Genomic DNA, 24,679 nt, shown 5'->3' on the forward strand with positions numbered 1-24,679 from the left:
AAGAACAGCCACACTGGATCAGGCCATAGGCTCATCTAGTCCAGCTTCCTGTATCTCACAGCCCCAGGGAGCACACCAGATAACAAGAGACCTCATCCTGGTGCCCTCCCTTGCATCTGGCATTCTGACATAACCCATTTCTAAAATAAGGAGGTTGCGCATACACATCATGGCTTGTAACCCGTAATGGATTTTTCCTCCAGAAACTTGTCCAATCCCCTTTTAAAGGCACCCAGGCCAGATGCCATCACCACATCCTGTGGCAAGGAGTTCCACAGACCAACCACACGCTGAGTAAAGAAATATTTTCTTTTGTCTGTTCTAACTCTCCCAACTCTCAATTTTAGTGGATGTCCCCTGGTTCTTGTGTTATGTGAGAGTGTAAAGAGCATCTCTCTATTCACTCTGTCCATCCCCTGCATAATTTTGTATGTCTCAATCATGTCCCCCCTCAGGCATCTCTTTTCTAGACTGAAGAGGCCCAAACGCTATAGCCTTTCCTTGTCAAAGGCTTTCCTTGGCTTTCCTTGTAGCCACTAGTGTCAAGCTCAGCTTGTTGCCCCCCTAAAGCTTGGTGCCTGGTGCAACTGCTACCCCCTGCACCCCCTTAGCTACACCACCGCTCTCCAGGATATGCTTGCTGCTATCAAAGGTGTTATAAGGGTTAATAAATTTAATATTTGTAATTCTTGCAGGAATGCAGTACTTAAAACTGGGAAACAAACTGCCATGGAATGAGATGCTTACCCTTTACAAAAATAAGCTCATTTCTAGCTCTTTATACTGGGTTGGGGGAGAAGGATAAAAAGGAGATTGAAATTAAACAAATTCAAAATTCTTCTGTTGGCAGCCTTTATGATTTGATTTTTTAAATGCAGACAGAAAAAGCATTTGCAAGTAATTTCCAAATGGCTGTATTACATCTGTCAGTGAGTAGAAGGGAACACCCACATAATGCGTTCAACTTCATCAGTTTGTTTTCCACTCCTGTGGTAAAAGCTGCTCTATTGTGTGGTAGGGCCATAGTAAGAGCTGTGAGTTTGAAAACCTGCCTGTATAGATTGAATTCTAAAATGTTCCCAGTCCTGGTATGGTTTTGTAATCCTGAAGCAGTAGAATATGCTTCCCTAGTTTTGCTGTCATTTGGCATCCAACATGAAATTGTTGCTGTAATTCTGCTTCAGCTAGGATTCAGTGGGTTCAAAGAATTTCTTATCCAGGTGAGCCCAAACAGGAACAATCTTGTGATAATTTTTGGTGAGACCTACTAAAAATCACAAAGCAGTGAGCTAGCTTCTGAGCTTCACATAATTCTTCCTCGCTGTCTTGATGTTTTAAAAAAAAGGGGGGGGTGCCTGCCAAAGCCCTTCTTGCTGTATGTTATAGCCTTATTAAGGTAGCAATTTGGCAATTTCTTTGCAACTAATTAGGTTAGATTTTGCCCAATGTGAAAAGATCACATCCCAAAGCTTTGTGACATAAAAAAAAGCAATGGCCTCTCCACTTTTGAAAATACAAATGCCAGCATTTATATTAGGTATCTCCTGAACTGATAAATCTCTTACAGTATTGGAGATACAAGCCTGCATTGGCAGCTTGGAACAAATCACCAATATTGAAAGGATACTGATTACTTCTGTAAAACTTGTGTCACTAGCAGTCAGGATGTCAAGAACCTTTCAAGAGTCAAATCCCTAACACGACAATTTCCTGTGATGGCAAAACAGGTGTTCTGGAGGAGGCCTTCTCCCAGGTGGGAATTTTGGGGGGGTTACCTCCTTGTGAGACACTGGAGGAAGAAACAACCCTATGGGTTCCTGATGTGCAAGCCAGTGAAAACTAAACATTTCTTCCCCCAATCCTTCTGTCTGTGCAGGAGGGTGGCCAGTCTTCATGTTATCACTGCTATGCAGTAAATGGAGCTGTTGGAAAAGAAGCAGCTGTGTCACTGCAGCAGGAACAGGGAGCAAAGGGAGAGAGCTGTCTACATAGCCTTTCCCACTATTAACATCTCAATAAGAGGCCTTGCCAAGGCAACCTGAGCTAGATGACTCCATCATGCATAACCCTGCAGGCTTCCTGTGTTAGAGAGGAAAGGCAGTTAGACTTAACAGCAACACAAGTTTTGCTTGTTCAAAATATCTCCCTTTTATGCCATTCTCTCCATACCCTGTGATATTTTGCTGCTCAATTCTATACAAGTTAACTTGGAAATAGGTCCCATTTTGTTCAATGGAGCTTACTCTCAGGTAAGTGTGCACAGGATTGCACCCTTAGAGAAAGAGAGAGAATTTTTTTTTCTCCAACAAGAGAAAGAGGGTTGTCATTTCAGCCTTGACTGCAAATCTCTGTTTCTGATTGAATGACTGGAATGGGATTCCATCTCCTTAGCAACCCAGGGCATTATGGTTGTATCCCTGTGAATTTTCATTAAGTCCAGTCAAGGTCTCTGTCTTTATATTTGAAGCTCTCTATATTGCATCCGTGCAAAAATAATGGTCTGCCTGGATAGCAGCATTTCCCCAGGACAATGACAGTGGCAACCAATAGAGGGAGAACTTTTCCTGAATTTGAACCTACCCTGGGTAAACTTTAGTGTCAGCAATTTAGTTTTCCCAGTTTTCTTAGGCTGCAAATTTGAAATGAAAATTTTTAAATGTGAATTTTGTATTTCAGGTTCTGTTGAATGTTCTGCAACCAGAAACTACAAAATATCTCATATTTTCCTTTTCCAAATTTATTTTCACTGCAAAAGCAGAACTTTGAATTTGGTATTTTAAAAACTGACTTCTGAAAAGAAATGCAATGTTTGTTTGGTGAACTGCATAGAAATCCTGATGAATGGAAACTCTCCATAGATACTTTGTGGTTTCTGAATAGCTGTACACAGTTATTCTCTGGGTGAATGAGGACTAGAAACTGAAATTATTTATGTTTTGCCTAGATTGGTAGGTTGCTATGAAATCACATCTGTGCAAATAGCTGGATGCATAAGATGCAGTTTTTCCTATTTCTCCACTATTTTACACACAAGCAAAGAGCCAGATACCTTATTGTGTTTATGGCATGCATATGGGAAGGAAATTGCTTTCAGTGTCAGTGAATATTTTCAATGTATCACTTTCATTGATTCTCATGGTTAGTGTTTTGTCTAATGGTGGATTCTCAAGGGACAGAGAGGCAAAGGAATACTGCAGCTCATGCACATGATTTGAAGACAACTGGCATTGAGGACAGCTTGTTTGTTTGTACTCTAGCACTTTGAAAACTACTTTTTAAAATTGTCCTTTTGCAAAGACAGTACAGTATTTAGGAGAGTCTACCTTTCCTATTTTGGCTGCATCATTGTTATTCTAGCAAATAGGGTGCAGGGTTGCACCAATTGGGAATCCCTGAACCAGAGAGCATTCCAGGCTTTATTTCCTTGGCTTTTGTTGGTTTAACATAGCAGGGTATTTGTATGTGCATGAATACAAAGTCAGTGGCAATATTTACCCTAATACAAAAGGGCAGGGGGAACTCTGCAAGGCTGTAGAAACTACAAATAGAAAAGCATCCTGGATGTGAAAGGTGGCAACTGTCTTGTCTTTGTCCTTTTGTGTGCACCCTTTGTGACATCTGGCAGTAGAACTCTGTCATAGCAACTAAGCCCCAGGCTGGGAAAGGAGAGGACTGGAATGTGAAGAAAGACAGGTTTTATGCCCTGGGTCTGCCCTGCTCCCCCACCATCATTCCTTGATATCCTTGGCCTTTTGTGATTGGGTCAGGTAGTTGCTACAGTGCTTGATCTAATTCCCAGCTGCATTTTAAATCCACATTTATGTTTCTATTACAGGTGCAGTCTACAGAATTGTGTTGTGTGCCATAATGCAGTGATAGAGAGAGGAACTGACATCAAGGACTGTTTGATTGGAAACAGTCAACACCTGGAACCCAAATGTAAGCAAGGGAACTGTCTTTTAACTCAAGCAGTGATCATTTAAAGGGCTGGAATCCATAATCCATCACTCCTTCCAGGATTTATTCTGTCTCTAGCATGCAATTGAACAGACACTGACAGACACAGTGGACCTATTTTTATACCCATTGTGTCCTATTAACTCCTTTAAACAGGGCTTGTTTAGGGTGGGATCATGCCCCAAGTGACAAGAAGTAGCAAAACTCCCATTTGCCTTGTTATGGATAAAAGTTGTCATTGAAAAGGAACTGTTATTGGGAGCAACATACTTAGATCACACAAAGTCGCAGGTAGCACAGGGATTGCTAGTTAGCTGTGGTGGTGGTTGCTAGGCCAGCCAAAATAGTTATGACTGATGATGTGAATATTTTCAAACATGCAGCAAGGTCGTGGATGGGATTGAGACAGGTTTTTGAGAAGGTATCAGAGACATTTCCACAACCTGATCCCTGTGTTGTCACATGTTTGCTGTAGGATTCCTGATTACCCATGGCACCAAGTTGAACTAATCTGGGACTGACTTCAGCTATGCAAAAGTCCCCACTCTCATACATGCATGTAAAACAAGGTTCAGGCAGCCTGCAGAGGAGTTGTTGTTAAGAATATTTATATACCACTTTACAACAAGAGTAGTTCACAAAGCAGTTTACATATTAAAATAAATCAGTAAATTGTTCCCTGTCCCCAAAGGGCTCACAGTCTAAAAAAATATGGAGAAGACACCAGCAACAGCCCCTGGAAGAGACACAGTGCTGGGGTGAAGAGGGACAGTTGCTCTCCCCCTGCTAAATATAAGAGGACACGACTTTAAACGGTGCCTTTAAAAGGAGTTGTGTAGTACAGACTTCAGTTTCTGTGGTTTGTGAAAGAGCTGCTAGTAGATGCTTCAAGGATCAACATGCTGCCTTGTGTCTAGATCCAAAAGCAACACATTAGAATCAAGCCCCTACCAGTTGTCATTTTTTAAGCCCCAGTTATACCTTAGAAGAGATCCACTGTGATTCAAGGAGTTAGTGCTACAGACTTGGCAACTGCTCCATCTGAATCGGTGAGACCCTGCTTGATGAAGGACAGGCTGTCTAAATGATCTGCTCTTTCAACCCAGGGCTTTAAAATGAATATCTGTGTTGGGGGGCAGGGGGGATTTGGCAGTTCTTTGCTTTTGGATGGGGAACTGTGCCAAAAGCAGTGCCTTGAGTGATTCATTTGTAGTAGAAAGAGTTGGCTTGCTTTATTTTTTCTTCTTCTCCTCAAGCTGTGTAGATTTTGACCATCTGTAATGGAAACACTGGCTGAATTTGTATACAGGGTGTATGACCCTAGCTGCAGAGATGTTTACACTATACTTTGTCTTTAAATTTGGACATAAATGCACTTAGTGCTCATGGGGGTAAACAGGCACAGTGCAGGCTTTTTGATTATGATCATTTCTTCATAATCCCACTTGGATGTTTAACCCACTTTATCCTCAAAGGGTTTAGGGTGACTTACATTTTGAAACAACAAGTAACGCTGTAGTCGACGTTCTGCCGTGAAAAGAACGCCATGCTCATCCTTGGCCATAGAATGTTTGTTCAGACTTGTGGGACTTCCAGGGGAGGCAGCCCCCCAAGAATGCCTCTCTGTAGCCCTGGATTGAGAGAACTTTGATATTCATGCATTTCTTTCTCTTCCATTGGATACTGCATGTCCCGCTCCTGTCACCTGTAAAAATTTTCACATCCCTCATTCCCACCCTCCTTTGTTCACATTAAAGTTGGAAGGGGAATCAGTAATGATCTAATCTCACCTAACCTGCAAATACCAGCGGACTATTTCATATTTAATATATCCCGGACAGTGCAACCCTGTGCATGTCTCCTCAGAAGTAAGTGTCATTGACTTTAATGTAACCTACTCCCAGATAAGGGTATAGGATTGCAGTCTGAAATAACATGTCCAATCTTGTTTTAGAATCTCCAGAAAAGTGTATTTCAAGCATCCCTGGATAATTTACCCAGTCACCTGATTGCTTTTATGGCTAGCTGGCACTTAGAACATAAGAACAGCCCCACTGGATCAGGCCATAGGCCCATCTAGTCCAGCTTCCTGTATCTCACAGCGGCCCACCAAATGCCCTAGGGAGCATACCAGATAACAAGAGACCTCATCCTGGTGCCCTCCCTTGCATCTGGCATTCTGACATAACCCATTTCTAAAAGCAGGAGGTTGTGCATACACATCATGGCTTGTACCCCATAATGGATTTTTCCTCCAGAAACTTGTCCAATCCCCTTTTAAAGGCGTCCAGGCTAGACACCATCACCACATCCTGTGGCAAGGAGTTCCACAGACCAACCACACGCTGAGTAAAGAAATATTTTCTTTTGTCTGTCCTAACCCGCCCAACACTCAATTTTAGTGGATGTCCCCTGGTTCTGGTATTATGTGAGAGTGTAAAGAGCATCTCCCTATCCACTTTGTCCATCCCCTGCATAATTTTGTATGTCTCAGTCATGTCCCCCCTCAGGCATGTCTTTTCTAGGCTGAAGAGGCCCAAACGCCGTAGCCTTTCCTCATAAGGAAGGTGCCCCAGCCCTGTAATCATCTTAGTCGCTCTCTTTTGCACCTTTTCCATTTCCACTATGTCTTTTTTGAGATGCGGCGACCAGAACTGGACACAATACTCCAGGTGTGGCCTTACCATAGATTTGTACAACGGCATTATAATACTAGCCGTTTTGTTCTCAATACCCTTCCTAATGATCCCAAGCATAGAATTGACCTTCTTCACTGCCGCCGCACATTGGGTCGATACTTTCATCGACCTGTCCACCACCACCCCAAGATCTCTCCTGATCTGTCACAGACAGCTCAGAACCCATCAGCCTATATCTAAAGTTTTGATTTTTTGCCCCCAATGTGCATGACTTTACACTTACTGACATTGAAGCGCATCTGCCATTTTGCTGCCCATTCTGGAGAGATCCTTCTGGAGCTCCTAACAATCACTTCTGGTCTTCACCACTCCGAAAAGTTTGGTGTCGTCTGCAAACTTAGCCACTTCCAACTATCCACCTTTAGTCGGTTCTGCTGTAAATTGAACTCACTGGTTTTTTATTTCTTAGAGACTAGTAAAGTGTGTGTGTTTTAAAAAGCCACTGGTTTTTTTTTTTTATCCCCCAGTTGTACTTGCAGATAATTGTTCTTCCTCTTCCTCCCTCGCCATTATCACCCACACCTGCTGGTGCCTTTTAAACTTGAACTGTGCCCCTCCCTTCTCACAATGGTCATAGAAATGCCAACTACCCTGTGAAGAAGAGAAAAACACATCAGAGAGGCATACCCCACCCCTTTACATTTGTAGAGTTCTCATTGAATGATTTCATGTAAGCCACCCTGGGAGCCCTGTTGGCTAAAGAGTGAAGTACAAATACTTCAGATAAATGAATAAATGCATTTTTCCATCCTTACCGAATGTTTGGCGACTGCCATCATATTCCCCCTTCATCTTTTTCAATAAAGCAGTGGATCTCAAATAGCAAAACAGCAGTGACATCAGCAGTTTTTAGGGGAGACTCAGACTCTTCCCTGACTAAACCCCCACCCCAGATGAGCTTAATTTGGCCAGCAGTCAGATTCTTTAGTGATTCCAGGGTGGGACAGTCTTTATTTCTGGGAAGTACCTCATCTCAGTTGATAGGCAGAGTCCATAAGGTCCCACCATAGATTAACTTAACTTGGCCAGCAATCAGAATCACAACCCCTGTGTTGATTTTCAGTGCTGTACAACCATTTGTTCTCCTTTCCTGCCCTCTAACATTCCCCTCCCCCCCCAGTTCTGCTCTTACACCTTAAAGTTTATTGTGTATCAATTTATTTATCAACTTGACCATTAGGGCCAATTAGACATGAGGTGGGAGTTCCACATTTGCAACTCTGAATGTATTTCTCAAAAAGCAGCTGGTGGGGGCTGATATGGATTTGGGCAGCAGAGAGTGGGATTTAACTCCTTGTCATGTGTCTCCAGTTCAAATCCTACCCTTCCTCCCCCCCACATACACACTTGTTAGTCATGTAGGGGGAAACTTGCAGGCAACTTGTGGCCATACGTTTTCTCTTCTGCAGCTTTGGGGATGCAATTTTAAGTTGGGGCATCAACATGGAGACAAGCCTAACCTTCCTCCCTCAGCAGGTTTTTGAAAAAATAAAAGACATCAGGAACTCTGGTTACAAAGCCCTCACATTGCATCTAGTTTGGTTCTAAACCAGTGATTTTCAACCTTTTCCATCTCAGGGCACACTGACAAGGCACTAAAATTGTCAAGGCACACCACCAGGTTTTTGACAATTGACAAGGCACACCATGCTGCCAGTGGGGGCTCACATCTCCCATTGGACCTATTAATAAATGACCTTCTCCCAAATTCCTGTGGCACACCTGTGGACCACTCAAGGCACACCAGTGTGCCACAGCACAGTGGTTGAAAATGGCTGTTCTAAAACAAGAACAAAAGCGAATGTTTCAAACTAAATCCCTCTTTCAGTTGTTTTATGTTTGGGAAGTCTTGGTGACTGTCACGTTAACTTGATAAGAACCATGATAACAACTTTTGAGGACACCTTCCCTAGAGTAATTCTGGAGTTTCTTATAGCCATTCTTAATACATCATGTGTTATGAGTATTAGATTGTTTTGTCTCTGTAGGTCTCCACTGAATTCATTCAATTTTGTTTACATTTGTAAAATAGGATGACCTAAACTGGACACAGCGCTCCCATGCCTAATTGTTTCCTAGCAGTAATGTTACTCCTGTGTCTTTCACATAGTGGTTTTGTAAAGTCAGCAGGATCTGACATTTTACTCTTTTAATATTACCCACTTTCATCATTCCAATTCAGATCCATTCTAACACTTCAGATTTTCCTCTGAGATGCTGCAGCATTTCCTTGAGGAGGATATGTGGGGTCCAGAGCCCTTTGAGCTTGGAATTTGAACAGATATTTCACTTACTAGTAGCATTAGTAACTGAGAGGCTAGGGTCCTTCAAGTAAGTGCATATGTAGCTTCCTCTTGCCTGTTTTGGCATGCTATTTGTTATGAATTGGTAAAATTTAAACAATTTGTGGTAGACAGATTGTTTGGGTAGAAGATATCCAAGCAAGTCAAATATTTTGTTTCCTTCTCATGCTCATAAAATATGGAGTCAGCTTTATAACCTGCCTAGTAGGTTTGTCATAGTCAATGGCTGATAATAGCCTTGAGATCCAGCTTCTTCATCTTCAGAAGAAACCCATGTTTAAAGGCTGCTTTTCACCTACAGATTTAAAATGCTACTCTCTTCTTCTGTAGTAACAGTCTTACTTTTTGCAAAGAGGTCAAAAGAGCTTTCAAATACAGAGGTCTCGCCTGGACTGGAATCCACCACAACAGGAAACAGCTTTGTGTGGCCTGAGGTTCTCTGTAAACAGCCCATGTGAGTCAGAGACCTTGTTGTTAGTTGTCCAGATTGCCACATGACATTTCTATAATAGCAGTTGTGCATCTGGAAGGCCTTGGAGATTTAGCTCTAGGGAGCAGAATTTAGGGACTGCCTCCATGCAGTTTCAGTGGGCATCTGGACATGTGTGTAAGGCATAAAAATGTAAGGTAAACATGACTGTTTGAGTATGCAATCTCATTCTTTCTTTCTGGCTTTCTTCTGTATCCCATCCAGAAATGGGCTAAAGAGCATTTTGAATATTCCCAGATGCATATGCAACAGAAGCAAATGTCTGTCGCAAAATCGTCTGGAAATGCTAAGTAAACAGTTAGACTTGTGCTTTCCAAAAGCACCAGCTTTTATGGTGGTCAGTGACTGCGTATCTGGGCTTCAAAATTATACCTTTTCCTTTCTCTGCCATGGCTTATTTTGGCCACTCTGGCAAAGAGTGACCAGCCATGGAGACTCTCTTTCTCAAGTAACAGTGGATACCAAAGAGCACTTAAAAGAATATAATGGAAATTACAAAGGGATCCTGCAAGGACATTAATAAAATATAAAGTGTCATAAAAGATTGTTGCTAATGCAAGAGGAATAAAAAAGAAAGACCCAATTTCAGAACCATTTCAGAACCATTCACTTGACTGTAAAAGAAGAATTTGTGGATTTTATGAGATAGTGTCTTAATGCCTACAGAGTACAGGTGCTGCCTATTTATCCACAGATTTTTTATCTGCTGATTCGTCTCAACTCAAATGGGGTGAGGGGAACTGAAAGTCACACACACCTTTGCCACCTTTGTCCTTCACTGGCCCAAAACACTACAAAAAGCCTCGACCAGGCAGGGAAATAGCCCTGCAGCCATGGAAGAGGTTCCCCTTTGGAAGGAACAGTAACACTCTTGGAGCCCCTGAGCCAGCTGAGGCTGAAGAGGGGAAGGGGGGTGGAAAACCTCTGTAGCCAGAACATGTGCAGCAAGGTGGAGTGCGTGCGTGCGTGCGTGCGCGCTCTCTCTCTCTCTCTCTCTCACTCACTCACACACACACAAACACACACACACACATACACACACAGGAGCAGGTTTGGTAGCAACAGAGGGGTTTGCTTTAAAAAACCCAGGGAGTGTTTCCCAATTCCGTCCCCTCCCCATGGTGCAGGCAATCACCTACACAAGCAAGCCTTCCCAGCAAGCAAAGCAGGAGATATAGGCTACAATCCTCTCCACATTTTCCTGGGAGTAAGCCCCATTGACTGGAATGGGGCTTACTTCTGAGTAGAAATGCATAGGACTGGACTCTTAAAAGCTCAGCATCCCACCTGTGAAAGAAACGGGACAGCTGGCAAAGGGAAGGGCTGAGGAGGGGAGGCAGGAGGGGGAGGAGAGGGGATTGCTTTAAAAAACCCAGGGAGTGTTTGCTGAATCCCCCCCCCCCAGATGGTGCAGGCAATTACCAGACACAAGCAAGCCTTCCCAGCAAGCAAAGCATGAGATTTGGACTACAATCCTCTCCACACTTGCCTGGGAGTAAGCCCCATTGACTATAATGGGGCTTACTTCTGAGTAGAAATGCATAGGACTGGACTCTTAAAAGCTCAGCATCCCACCTGTGAAAGAGGAGGGAGGGGGAAGGGAGGGGATTGATAACAGCTGCCTTAGTTTCTTTCCAGCCCCAAGTGTCAGGCTGCAGCAGATTTGCTTAACTCTATGGAATTTAGCACAACTCATTTTTTGTTAATTGAATTAACACGGATAAATAGGCTCCACCTGTATTGTCATTCATATTCATCTCAGTTCCTTCCACCTCTTGCTATCTCTGAAGTACACATGATCCTACATGAAAATTATTATTACAATGGATACCCTTCTTTTCTGTCAAGCAGCTCTCCAAGTGGCATACAATAATACATAGAAGGCCGAAAAGCATAACATTAGAATCCAGCAGTAACGAAAGTCATAAAAATGCCATACACAGAAGCCACAAAAAAGCATGGTGAAAAGTCAGTGTTTTCAACCACTGCTTGAGAAGCTAAGTGAATGAGTTTGTTGGATCTCCCTGGAAAAGGAGCTCTTTGATGCCACTGCTAAAAAGGCTTCCTTTCTAGAAAATGAAAATCTTACAGCTGATAATGATAGCACATGAAGAAGCCGTTCCTGAAACATTGCATAAGGGGTTTCCTAAAGAATCCTGGACCCTGGCCATTTAGTGCTCTAAGGCAGGGGTGTCCAAACATTTTGGCAGGAGGGCCACATCATCTCTCTGACACTGTGTCAGGGGCTGGGGAAAAAAAGAATTAATTTACATTTAAAATTTGAATAAATTTACATAAATGAATTTATTAGAGACAGAACTTATATGAACGAATGAAGGTCTTGCAGTAGCTCAAGGTCTATAAAAGGTCTTGCACAAAGCAAGGCCAGCCTTTCCTTCTCTGCCACTACTGCATTACAGATGTGAAACAGCAAGTAGTGGAGGGAGCCCTTGTCCCACAGCTCAGGTGAGAGGTTGAACAGTTGTCCTCATGCTGAGAGCAGTTGCATCGGGCCAGCATGGGCTCCAGCAAGTCTCTGGAGGTCCAGAGGCTCATTGGAGACTGGGGGCTCCCCGAGGGCCTGATTGGGAGCCCCGGAGGGCCACAAGTGGCCCCCAGGCTGGGGCTTGTGCACCCCTGCTCTAAGGTTAAAGCTCCTGCTCTAAGGTTAAAGTATTTAGCTGGAAGCAAACTGGCAACTAGTGACAATCAAAGAATTAGCATCAGATGTGCTTGACAGTTAATGCCAAGAAACAAAAACTACCAGTTGCATCCTTCTAGCCCAGTTAAGCACACCACAGCAGTCCAGTTGAGAACTTACCATATCATGCATGACAGTGTCTAAATCTTTGGTCTCTAAAAAAGGGATCCAGTTGCTGAATGAGCTGAAGCTGGAAAAATGTACTCTGGCCATCACTTGGATATCTCTAAGTAACATCTTGTCCAGGAACACTGCAAGCCTCTTTAGGAGGGAGCATGACCCAATATCCAGATGCAGAGATTCACCTGTCTGAACTGGACCAAAAGTTTATTCACCTTCATCCAGTCAGTTAGTGACCTGAGGCAGTAATTTGCAGAAGAGATGCTTATCCCTGATGGGGCGGGGGTGGGAGAGAGAGAGGAAGATGTTCAGGGTATAGGAGATTTCAACTGATATGCAGGCATTCTTCATCTTAGTTGTGAAAACCTGTCCATTAGTTCTTACACACAGCTGCAATGGAAAGTTTCATTTCTCCAGGGTTAAATGACTAGGCAAGTAAACTGTAAGAGCTTGTGTTCTACACAATGATCTCAAGGTTCAGGTGCAAAGCTCTTTGGAAATAATGGGATTTTAGATTTACTTTGGTAGTTCATGAAGTCCTGCTGATATGAGAACGCTTCAGTTTAAGATTCTCATCCAGTTTTCAGTTTTCAGCCTCCATCTCTTCTGCCTTAATGTCTTAGCCGTCAGACTCATAGTGTTTCCCAACAGCCTACAGCCTCTTTTTCGGCAGTCAGTGCAGGATTGTGCTGTTAGGGAGGTCAGCGGTGAATTGAGTAGCTCCATAGCAGGGCTAGTCCCCTTCTACTGAGGTGCCACCCATGGCTGCCTTGGGCACACAGGATGTGGCGGCAGCCGTTTTCAGTGCCATTGCAGCCACGCCCCCGGGCAGCTCAGGATTGGACTCAGAGACAGCAGTTTTCAGCTGGCACGCAGTGGCATATTGGTATGTTACAAATGGTCCACAGATGTGTCACAGTTGTTTGGGGGATGGTCGTCTATTAGTAGGGCCATTGGGGATATGAGCCCCCTGCCGGCAGTGCAGTGTGCCTTGTCAGTTATCAAAAAACCGATGGTGAACGTTGATAATTTTAGCTCCTTGTCAGTGTGGCATGAGATGAAAAAGATAGAAAATTGCTGCTCTGATGTGTTCTTATATTAGTTGGTGTGTGTTTTAATTTTAACCATTGTAAACTACTTTGAGATTATGGGTGGGGAGCCACCTATAAATACTTGAAATGAGTTGCTTATTTTAAGCAGCACTAAACCAGTAATTCTCCCCAAGGACCATGGGCATGGTCATTGCAGTTGCTTCTCTCTCTATATGCAAGTCCATGATTTTGAGCTGGACTTTATGATTTCTTTCCCCATCTGGATCCACATAGACTCCAGGTACAGATAGCTGTGGTAATTAGCTCCTACCCAGCCCCTCATTGCCTTTTCTTATTTCTCTGGAAAAGTTTCCTCTTCTGCTCAGACCCTTAAGTGACCTGGTTCAGCCAACCCCTTTCTCCTTTCTACATCTTTTGGCTGCTAGTTCACAACAAAATGTGTACTGTTCACTAGGAGAACCAGCATGGAAATTTTTGTTTTAGTGAAGGCATTATGCCTGTGGATAGCTTGGCTTTTTGCCAGGCTGGTGAATGTGGCAATATGGCTTAACTTTAGAAACCTATTAAGTACCTCTTTCTCCATTTATCACACCTGGAAGGCTCCCTGTCACCCAACCAGCTGACAAAACCCAGCAAAGATATTGCATCATATCTAAGCACTGTTTTGCTTCTGAGAGTTTAGTGTTGATAGCTGAACTGCACATCTCCATTAACCATGTTGGGCCTGTGGGACTGCTCTGGGACCATCCCCTAATTGTCTAAAGAGAGCCTGAGGGGAATAGAGCAAGCATTCATGGCAAGCTCCCGCCCTCCCTACCAAGACAAACAAACCATCCTCACCACCTGTTTCTCTTCTCTCTCACCACATGGAACTTCCAGAGCTACCCGCCTCCTGACCTTTTCCTGCAGCTGCTCCCCACATCCTGAAGCCCTTGTAGGTGTCCCCTCTTATTCTAGCTAACATCCATTAGACTAAGATGGAGGGAAGAGTTGCTTTTTCTCTCCCAGCAAAGCACCCGCTGGAGCCACCCACGGTGTGTGTACATGTGTGCATTTCAGCAACTTCAGCCCCACCCACCCTTTTCTATTCTTTTAAAAATACATATTGTTATTATTTATTTAAACGGCCTCCTTTTTTAAAGAGTGCATGTACACAGCAGAGTCTTTCATCACCGGTGTATAATAGAGCAGTAATTCTGTCCCAGTGACTGTTTTCTATTTTATTTTAAAGGGTTTATAAAACAGTGTATGTAATTGAGTGAGTAAACTGAATGTTTTCTGGAGCCCCTGAGGGCTGGAGCTTCGTGGTGGTCTTGGGTTTTGGCCCTCACCCCTTCTCTCTCTTCCTCCCCCCGCCCACTCCTCCCCCTCCACAGCTTAGCTTTGCCACCACCAGGAGCAATCTGTCTGGGGCTAATTGAGCAAACAACAAGGAGATGCTTTCATATTCACCCCGAAGGCACTACATTCTAGGAGATGCTGCCAGCGAATATCTGCTGCCTGCCCTGCAAAGGAAAGCACTTTATCAGGAATGGCCAGTGCCATCATGGAGTTTTGTGGGGACAGAGTCTTTTCTGTCCCCACATTTGTCCAAGTTACAATTTGCAGTTCGTTTGCATTAGAAGCTCGGTAGCCTTCTAGATTGGAGGCTTTCTTCGAGGTGCTGTCAGCCTGCGTTGTGCCAGAAGCTTGCTTGCTGCAGTGCCTATCTGTTCCCAGCAGAAATTCTTGTGTAACAAGCAACACCATTCTCCAAGCCATTCAGGTTGGAGCACCCAGAACAAATGGGCCAGGCAATGCTCCCTTCACCAAGTGCTAATCAGAAATGTTGACATGTCTCTGGATCTGCTTGGCACAGATGCTCTCCCAGTCTGAAACAGTTGTGCCATGCAGAGTTCAAATTCTGGGACCCTTTTGAAAGTACCTTCTTTAATCCCTCTCTTTTCTTTGTGCATTGAATACATCTGTAACTCTGCCAATGGCAAATAAAGGACAGCTTGGTAAGAAATTTCTAAGGAGGTGGAGCATTTGCAAAAGCCTATCTGGATTTCAGAATAGGGTAAAGCCAGCTGCCTCTTGATCTAGGAATGAAAACTTCCACATATCCCTTTATTTCTGGTAATTCTGAGCTCAGTTCCGTGCAGGGCTGACACAGAAGAGGGTTCAGCTCCTTGCCAGAGAGAGGTTTGTAGGGATAGACTGGGCGAGTTGAACTGTGCTTTGATTTCAGCAGGACTACCTTCCTTTGGGCCTGTTTAATTCCATGCTGTGCACAGATATACACCTGTTGACTGCAGCTACTAGTTTCTCCCTGCCTTTGTTGTTTTGTTGGCAGTGACAACACACTTGTAAGCAATCTCATTAGTTACCTTCTGCTGTTTGTTCCCTCCTAAAACAACTGACCAAACTTTAAAAAAAACAAAAAAACATGTGTTTTCCTTTTTCTCCCATAGATCTGATTGGAAAAATCATAGGTTTTTGCATTCTTGTTACACCAAATGCTTACAGATATTTCTCTTTCTCTCTTTCAGCTAAACATGTTAATGAAGTCATTATGGGTACAGAACAGCTGCTGGAAATTTGAAGGATGATTTTTCCAGCTGCCCAAAACAGCTGGAGGTTCTGCTTTCTGAGTTCGGCCCAGTGGCATTCATATCGATATCCTCTCCGGCTTCAGCTTCCTATTTACACCTTAATAAACATATACAGTGATGTCTTTCTGTCTGCTCTGTTGGGCTCTTCTCTTACTCCTCCCCTCATTGACATGCATGCTGCCTTGCAGAGGGTGATATGGGTTCCTGTAAATCCAGTGAGCGCACTGTGTTGCCAGCCAAACTTAAGAACAGGGACCACACAGATTGTGTTTAGTCAAAAGAACAGCTTAGCCGAACTCACTATGATAAAAGTGCCAGTTTTCTGGGTTCCAGTACCATAGACAAGCAAGATGGTACAAGATGATTCAGTCCCCAAGGCTGACTATAAGATGTTACAAAACAGTTGCATAACAGGGGGAGGAGAAGCAGTGAAAAGGCAGGATGAATGCAAGGTATTGCATAGGAGGAAAAATAGTTTTGCTAAACCCATTCTGATTCCAAATTAGCTACTCCCACTCAAGAAATGCATATTAAAATCTGCATCTGTGGTTCCTAAAGTAATCAGTACAAAGTTTGCAGTCTTCAAAAGCCAAACAAAATGTCAGTGAAAGAAGTCAAATACTATAGAAATTGTGCATATATAAACTAGTATTCACTGTATTTGAGAATTGTCTGCTTTGCTCACTCTGCCTCAAAAAACAAACAAAAAAGCCCTAAATACAATAAAACTGAAAGTAGAATAGAAAGACCTACGGAAGGAATATTTTGTATGTAGTTAGAATCATGAATGCCTCTTAAAAAGCAAAATGGCAAAAACTTTTTTATACAATGCTACATGAAGTGGTCATCCTGTACAATGTACACACCAAAGTAAACTTTTTTTCACATAGCAGAGATTGGAGCTTTGAAATTCACTGTACTGAGATGTAACTGCTTACTTGTAGGCCATGGTTCCCAAACTAGTGGATTGCGACCCACCAGGAAACTGGAAGAGAACTATTCCCCCTTAATGGGAGTGGCCCAGAAATGAGTGCCCCGACAGCATTACACCAGTCGTGGCGCTGCTGGGAGCAAGGGGGGTTTAAAATTACCAGGGGGGTTGTGTGTGACTCCAGCAGGGTGCTGGAGGCTTGCAGGTCCCTCTGCCAGCCTCCCCGCTGCTGCAAATAGCACTGATCAGCAATTGGAGGTCACTTCCAGTTTCTGCTTGCAACAGTGGGGAGGCCCACAGTGGGGGCTGCGGGCTCCAGCACCCTGCTAGAGACCAGTGTGACCCCCCCAGTTAAGTTTAAAAGCCCCTTGTTCCAGGCAGCACTGCAATCACTGCGGCGCCATTGCTGGCCTCCCCTGCCCCACCCCACCAAAACTTACAGAGTTCCCAACTCCTTGTAGGAGTTTGGGAACCTCTGCTATAGGTCATTATCAAATAATTGGCATATTGTATGTGCCTTTGAGTAATACATTTCTTTTATCAGAATGGTACCATTTGATCACAGTCCTGCATAGGAAACTAAAGGCGCAATCCTAACCCCTTATGTCTGTGCTTTCCAGCACTGGCATAGCGGTACTAATGGTACGTGTGCTGCATCCTGCAGTTGGGTGGCACTCAGGGAGGCCTCCTCAAAGTAAGGGAATGTTTGTTCCCTTACCTCAGAGCTGCATTGCCCTTATGTCAGTGCTGGAAAGCACTGATATTAGGGGTTAGGATTGCACCCTTAGGCAAGTTAGGCTTTAAAGTTGGCACCGCACTACAGTAGCATACATAGGTAGGACCTACCCAACACAATGGGTAGGTCAACACAATGAGTTTTCACCATATAATCAAGGTTTATAGCAAAGTATTGTCAAATGTTTGTGCAAAAGAAGGATCCAAGTTAGTTCCAGCCACCTGCCACTTCCTGCAAGAATTAAATCAATAGGGGCTGCATTGAATTGTCTCTAACACTCATCTGTACGTTCAGTTGAGTCACATGAAAGACAGCTTGTTGCAGTGCAGTAATGGAACTACGGGCTTAATCCTATCCAACATTCCAACCTCAGTGCAGCCATAATGCAGCCCCATGGTAAGGAAACAAAGGTTCACTTACTCTGAGGAGGACTCTGTTACTGCCCCCTACTGCAAGATGCCCCATTGGCATAGCTGCATTTGGGTAGGATTGGGCCCTAAGGCTGAAATCCTACCTACACTTTCCTGGGAGAATCCCTATGGAACACAATGGAACTTCTGAGCAGACATTCATAGGATTGTGCTTCAAGTCTTGCTCATGCAATCCACTTCAAAAAGGGTGCAAAGTTCACAGTAAACTGGGGAGGGAGTACTCCCAAAGGTTTTTCCTTAAAGTAATCCTGAGTTATCTTTGATCAGACCACCTTGGTGGGGGTGATGCAAAAACCACTGAACTTTCAGGGTCTTCAGACAAGAGATAAACAATGCTTACATATGTCTAGGACGCTGGATATTGCAAATGAGCCACTGTGAAAGATCAGTTAATATGTCTTTAAGAAATCCATTGCCTGTTGTTCATTCCAAACTTTTGGCAGATCATAGAACACCCAAGGATCCTGCTTTCCTTTCCTTGAGTGTCTTCAAGTGTGTCCTGCCCAACACAAGTGGTTTATGTTTTTGCAATCTGCTGCTGCTTGCTAATTTTGGCAGGTCATAGAGGCCAAAAAACTGGCTACTTCACAATCTTGTCTCAGAGTTCCACTCCTATTCACCTGGTTTTGGTTCACTACATCAAATATACTGAGGTGAGTATGATTGCATGGATACAAATATGCACATTCACCATTTAGTAAGACAAAAATGCGGGATGTTTTAGCCTGCAATTCCAGGAGTAGATGGTTCATGCAACCCTCATTCTCTATTCTGTGGGATGGTGGTGGATTCCATGAAATCAGTGGCTTAATAGTCCTGAAACAGCCCAAGTCTTTTTGTTGGGTGCAGAGGGGAATGAGAAAACTTCAGTTCTATTGAATCTCCTTGAAGGTCTAGTGTCTTAAATCTGGGGTAATTATTCTGTCTATTTAAGTGACATAGGGCACAATCCTAACCAACATGTCCGCACTGAGGTGGGGAAACAAACGTTCCCTTACCTTGAGGTGACCTCTGCGACTGCTACCCAACAGCAGGATGCAGCACATGCCGCACTGGCACAGCTATGTCAGTGCAAGGAAGTTGATTGGGATTTGGGTCATAGTGTATCTAACGACAAAACCACAATTTTTAAAAAGGGGGGGGGAGCTCCAGTGCAATACCATACTATGCATCAGAAAAAATCATTTTTCATCTAAATTAGCAAAATGTCTATCCTGGTGCAAAATGCATGTTCTTGAAACTTTGTGAGTGAGGGATAGGTTCTCCTCTTCCCTGCAAACCAAAGCAAAGGTTTTCCTAAGACAAACAACTGAACTTGGTGTCTGGAAATGCTTCCAGCTATTGGCCCAGAGGAATATTGGTTCATTTTCATTAGGCAAGGTGATAAACATGTTCCTGATCTTTTTCATCCCTGAGGGGAATGTCTTTCTCATTTTACACAGGAGAGTCAAAATGATAATCCAGCCCTGCCCAATCTTTCATAAATGAAGAATAAACCACATTAAAGATCTGGCTCTGAATGGGAAAATGTGAAGCAGCAGCTGGCGCAGATGAAAGGGTGCTTACCTCTCCGTACGCATCCCTCCCTGTGCTTCTCTGTGGGTACTCCCACGTGGCCCAGATTAACCCCAGATTTCTCCCATATGGACTGCTCCTGTTTCAAATTTTGTGCTGCTTGTATTTGTTAAATGTGGGAGAAGGTGGCCATTGGGGTGGGGGGATTTGACCCTAGAGAACTTCAGGACCCAATTTATCATTTTGCCATTTTTTATTCCCTGCAACTGGCACCAGTTCTCCCCAAGGCATCTTTGTAACCTGCCAACAGGTTACACACTACAGTTTAGCTAAAGGATCTACATGGCCACAATGGCACCATTTATTGTAATATCTCCCCTAAGTGTACTGAGAAGAACCCAGCAGATCTCTGTTTTAAATGCAGGGACACTCCCATATCTGCGGATCCCATATCCGCAGATTCACTTATTCGCAGATCGGGTCCAGGGCCCCTCCTGTGCACGCACCTTTGCGCACACCTGGAGATAAGGAGAGCTCTGCTCCCCTCACCTCCAAGGGGACTGTAAGCTCTAAAGCTAAAAAAATGCAACTTCCAGTTTCATGGAGAAACCACAAGTGATGTTTTAATGCTTTATAAGGCATTAAGTGGAAGTTCCATTTTTTTTTTAGCTTTAGAACTCACTCTGAGCTCAGCAGAGGCCAGACACAGACGTCCCCACTGGAGGTGAGAGGAGGGTGGCCCCCCAGACTACAAGGATGGGTGTTTGCCCATATCCGCGGTTTCAGATATCCACGTGGGGGTTCCAGAATGGAACCCCTGTGGATAATGGGGCACGCCTCTATCCAGAATCTCATTTATGTTATCTGTCCTGTGACACAGCGCTGCTTTGTTCCACATTTGGCCAGATGACCTATATCTTATCCAGATCTTTCCCATGCTTTCAGGATATCTGAAAACAAAATGCACATTCCTCACACTTGTGGGAACTGGTGCATATACATTTAAATGATTGCTCTTCTTGATGAAATACGTTGAAGCTGCAATGAAAAAAGACCAGGATATGGTGGCTTCTGGATATCTGGCTAAGAAAAAAAAGAAAAAAGCAAAGGTGCACCATTCTCAATTCCCATTAGGGAGGTCAATAGGCAGAATACTTATGAGGAACCACTATGGCATTTGAGGCTTTTCAGTTTATCAAAGAGGTGCCTGAGGGGGGACATGATTGAAATATACACAATAATGCAGGGGATGGATAGAGTGGCTAGGGGGATGTCCATTTTGCTCTCACACAACACCAGAACTAGGGGACAGCCTTTAAAATTGAATGTCAGGAGGGTTAGAACTAACAAAAGAAAATATTTCTTTACCCAGCGTGTAATTAGTCTGTGGAACTCCTTGGCACAGCACGTGGTGATGGTGTCTGGCTTAGATGCCTTAAAAGGGGATTGGACAGATTTATGGGGAAAACTCCATCACAGGTTACAAGCCATGATGGACATGTAGAGCCTGAGATTAGTTGGTCACTCATCATGAGGACCAGGTAGCAATTTTTTTTGTCATCCAAATTGGCCATGAATGGCAGTTTTTTTCGCCAACCCCAGGCTGGCAAGGGAGGGAAGGTGCGTTCAGTATGTTTTGTGCATTAAAAATTGGTCACTTGTGTTTAATAAAGTGGCCCAAGTTAAACCCAAGGGCAATCTGGTGTCTTTGTTGCGGGTGCGAGGGTAAATAGAATGCCAGATGCAGGAGCATGGTAGCGAGATGCAAATATCTTGCGGTCTTGTGTGCTCCCATCTGGTGGGCTGCTGTGAGATACAGGAAGTTGGACTAGATGGTCCCTGGGCTTGATCCAGCAAGGCTCTTCTTGTTCTTATGTGCTTTAAATGCAGAAAGTCCCAAAGTTATGGTAGGTCATAGAATCCATAGATTGGAGTGAGAAAGTGCCCTCTGAAACCTTGGAGAGCTGCTTCTTGTCAGTGCAGACAATCCTGAGTTGGGTAGACCAGTGTTCTGATTCAGTATTATCAGTTTCATGTGTTCATATGACACTTGTATTTTGTACCAAGTTATCTGTGTCTGTGCACAAAATGTAAATTGAGAAGCAGACCTAAGGAGTCAGCATCATCCTTCCTGAAAAGCTCTTGTCTGCTCCTATGACAACTCCCCACATCTGTCTGAGACATCAACATCCTGCCTCCATACTCTGGTTAACAAGATGAGAGAGGATGGGAGGCCTTGGTGTGCAAATTAGAACCGGGGCCCTTAATCCACATTTGCAAGTGTTGTTGCCTGTTGGAGGAACAGACTTTTCCTTTTTTGCCTTTTATGACCCGCAGGTGTTTGGGGCAAGATAAAAGTAGATGATCAAAGCAAAGATTCGCTCTTGATGTAGTCGTCGTGTGTGGCTGTACTGCAATTATGAAGAATAATTCCAAATAATGGCTCCTCCAGAAATCACAAGATAGTTCCTGGCAAGTCAGCCCTCTAGTGAGCTGGCAGGGAGGTTCTGGGGTTTATTCTCAAGGAGGTGCATGGAAATCACCCCACACGTCCTTCAGCAATAGATGTGCTGCCTGTGTGAGCATGCTAACGCAGTTCTGTCCTATAGCAATCCCTATACAGGGAGCTCCTTTCTCACAGCAGCCTGCCTTGATCCTTTTCCAGATGGAAACCATAAGTTCTTGAGTTCCACTCTTCCAAGTGACTACTGTACATGAGCAAAGCAGTGGCTTGGCTACTGGAGTGCTGTTCTTTAATCAGAGACTTGAGGTACAGTCCTGTACACCAGTGGTTCTCATACATTTAGCACCGGGACCCACTTTTTAGAATGAGAATCTATCAGGACCCACCAGAAGTGATGTCATGACCAGAAATGACATCATCAAGCAGGAAATTTTTTAACAATCCTGGGCTGTAATCCTACCCACACTTACCCAGAAGTAAGTCCCATTTACTATCATTGTTAAAAGAATAAACATAGTAGCTTGTTAAAAGTACAAGTCTGTAACATTTCCCCAAATGTAGTCATACACCATGGTAGCATCAAGCCTAATATATTAAAAATAAAATATTGAAATGAATGAAGACCCACCTGAAATTGGCTCATGACCCACCTAGTGGGTTCTGACCCACAGTTTGAGAAACACTGCTGTCCACAGTTACCTGGGAGCAAGGTCCATTGAATTCAATATGACTGACTTCTGAGTAGACACGCATAGGATTGTACTGTCATGCTGCAAACTTATACACGCTTTTCTGGGATAAGCCCCATTGATCTCAGTGGGACTTACTTCTGAGTAGACATGCATAGACTTGAGCTGCTAGGTTCAAAGCCTGGCTTCATCCATTCATTCACTGAACAGTTCACCAGTTCAGCTGCCCGTTAGGAGGATGCTGTGAGAATGAATGACAATCTTGGTAAGGCTTTTTTGCATAGTAATCATACTTGATGTATGATCATGTATTTAAAAGCCCTAGCATTTCTTGGTCCTGTTGTAGCTGTTACATGTCCCACCTGCCTTTCAGAGTTCCTGCAGATGCAGATGCAGTCTTTTCCAAAGGAGTGGTTCTTGTTTGTTTTTCCTAGAAGCCCACCCTGTCAGTTCATTTGCATTACCTTTATAAGTGGGTAGAGATAATTGCCCTCCATAGCTTTAAGAGACATCATTTTTATAATTAGGAACTGAAGACTATCTTGGCTGGGGGGTCATGCAGTCAGTGTGTTCCAGTAGATAGCAGGCTTATCTTGTGGCAGGACTTGACTATGAAGCATCTTACAGAGCCCTGTTTCTGGCAAGCCAGTTATCAGGACACTGTCTTCATTCATGCTAGAAAATAGTGAAGAAAAGTAGCCACTTTCCTCCTTTCTGGCAGTGAGGGTGCAGTTTGTGGATTAATTAGTGTGCTGCTGGAGATGCCCATTTTTCCAGTCTGAAAAACTAAATACAGTACTTTTTAAATTATGCTTATTAAACACAACACCAAATTTCAGATGCAATTTTAAGATGTAATGTACAACTAGTCTTACCAGTGTATGTGACCAAAAGCTGTGGCAGTTGCATATTAATTGTTGTCATTTTTCCATGATTAAATTGTATTTTCCTGGACACCAAGAGTAAGCTTTGAGCTTATTCAGTTCTTCATTTTAATGACAGAGGGCCCAATCCTATCCAACTTTCCAGCACCGGTGCAGCCGCAATGCAGCCCAAGGTAAGGGAACAAATGTTGCCATACCTTGAAGAGGCCTCTATGACTACCTCCCCACCACAGGATGCAGTGCACACCACATTGGCACAGCTGCACCGGCTCTGGAAAATTGGATAGGATTTGGCCCATAGACCAGTGGTTCTCTAGAGGCCCTCGAGGCTCATGCTGGATTTATAAATGCCAAGGGGTGTGGATATAATTGTGACTGGGCAGCAGTGCTCCCCCCCCCCCGCAGTAGCAGTTTATTTAACCCTTGATTAGGGTTAGGGTTAACACACATAGGGTTAGGCACATAGCCTAATCTGCCCTGTCAGTTTTGCGAACCACTAAAAATTGGAGCATGAGTCACTGGTGGATCCCAGATCCACAGTTTGAGAACCACTGACATAGAACAGGGGTGCTCACACTTTTTTGGCTCAAGAGTTACTTTGAAACCCAGCAAGGCCCGGAGATCTACCAGAGTTTTTTTTACAATGTTCGCGCCATCATAACATATAACATTTATGTGTACAATGTATGTTGGTGTACCTTGAGCCCCACTGAGTATAACAGGACTTACTCCTGAGTAGACATGCCTAGGATTAGGCTGTGAGGCTGCAATCCTAGCCACACTTACCTGGGAGTAAGCCCCATTGAGTACAACGGGCCTTACTCCTGGCATTTCCTCCCAGAGGCACCTGAAGGGGGGGGTCGGCACTCCACGATCAACTCATTTTGCCTCGCAATCTACCGGTAGATCGCGATCCACCTATTGAGCACCCCTGACATAGAAGATTGTTATAGCTAGAGGCCTAGAAATCTGCATTGCTTCAATCGCACTACAAAGAATCTAGCTATCTAGCAAAAAGATCTAGTGGGACTCATGCATCTAAGCAATTATGTAGTATCAATTGCAGAATTCACACATTCTGAATCAGACCAGGAGGGCAAAGATTTAGTACAG

General features: G+C 43.8%; 1 protein-coding gene across 1 annotated transcript in view; it reads left to right on the top strand.

The window, feature by feature from the left end:
• The window catches only part of EIF2B3 (eukaryotic translation initiation factor 2B subunit gamma), a 114,558-nt gene extending 98,523 nt beyond the window's left edge, over window positions 1-16,035 (top strand). Inside the window, exons 11-12 of the mRNA XM_066625067.1 lie at window positions 3,836-3,939; window positions 15,854-16,035. Of these exons, the coding sequence (XP_066481164.1) occupies window positions 3,836-3,939; window positions 15,854-15,906 (157 nt within the window). The 3' untranslated portion in view covers window positions 15,907-16,035. The remainder of the gene's footprint in view (window positions 1-3,835; window positions 3,940-15,853) is intronic.
• The last annotated feature ends 8,644 nt before the right edge of the window (window positions 16,036-24,679 follow it).

Source organism: Tiliqua scincoides, chromosome 4 (assembly GCF_035046505.1).
Source record: "Tiliqua scincoides isolate rTilSci1 chromosome 4, rTilSci1.hap2, whole genome shotgun sequence".
Lineage (NCBI taxonomy): Eukaryota > Metazoa > Chordata > Lepidosauria > Squamata > Scincidae > Tiliqua > Tiliqua scincoides.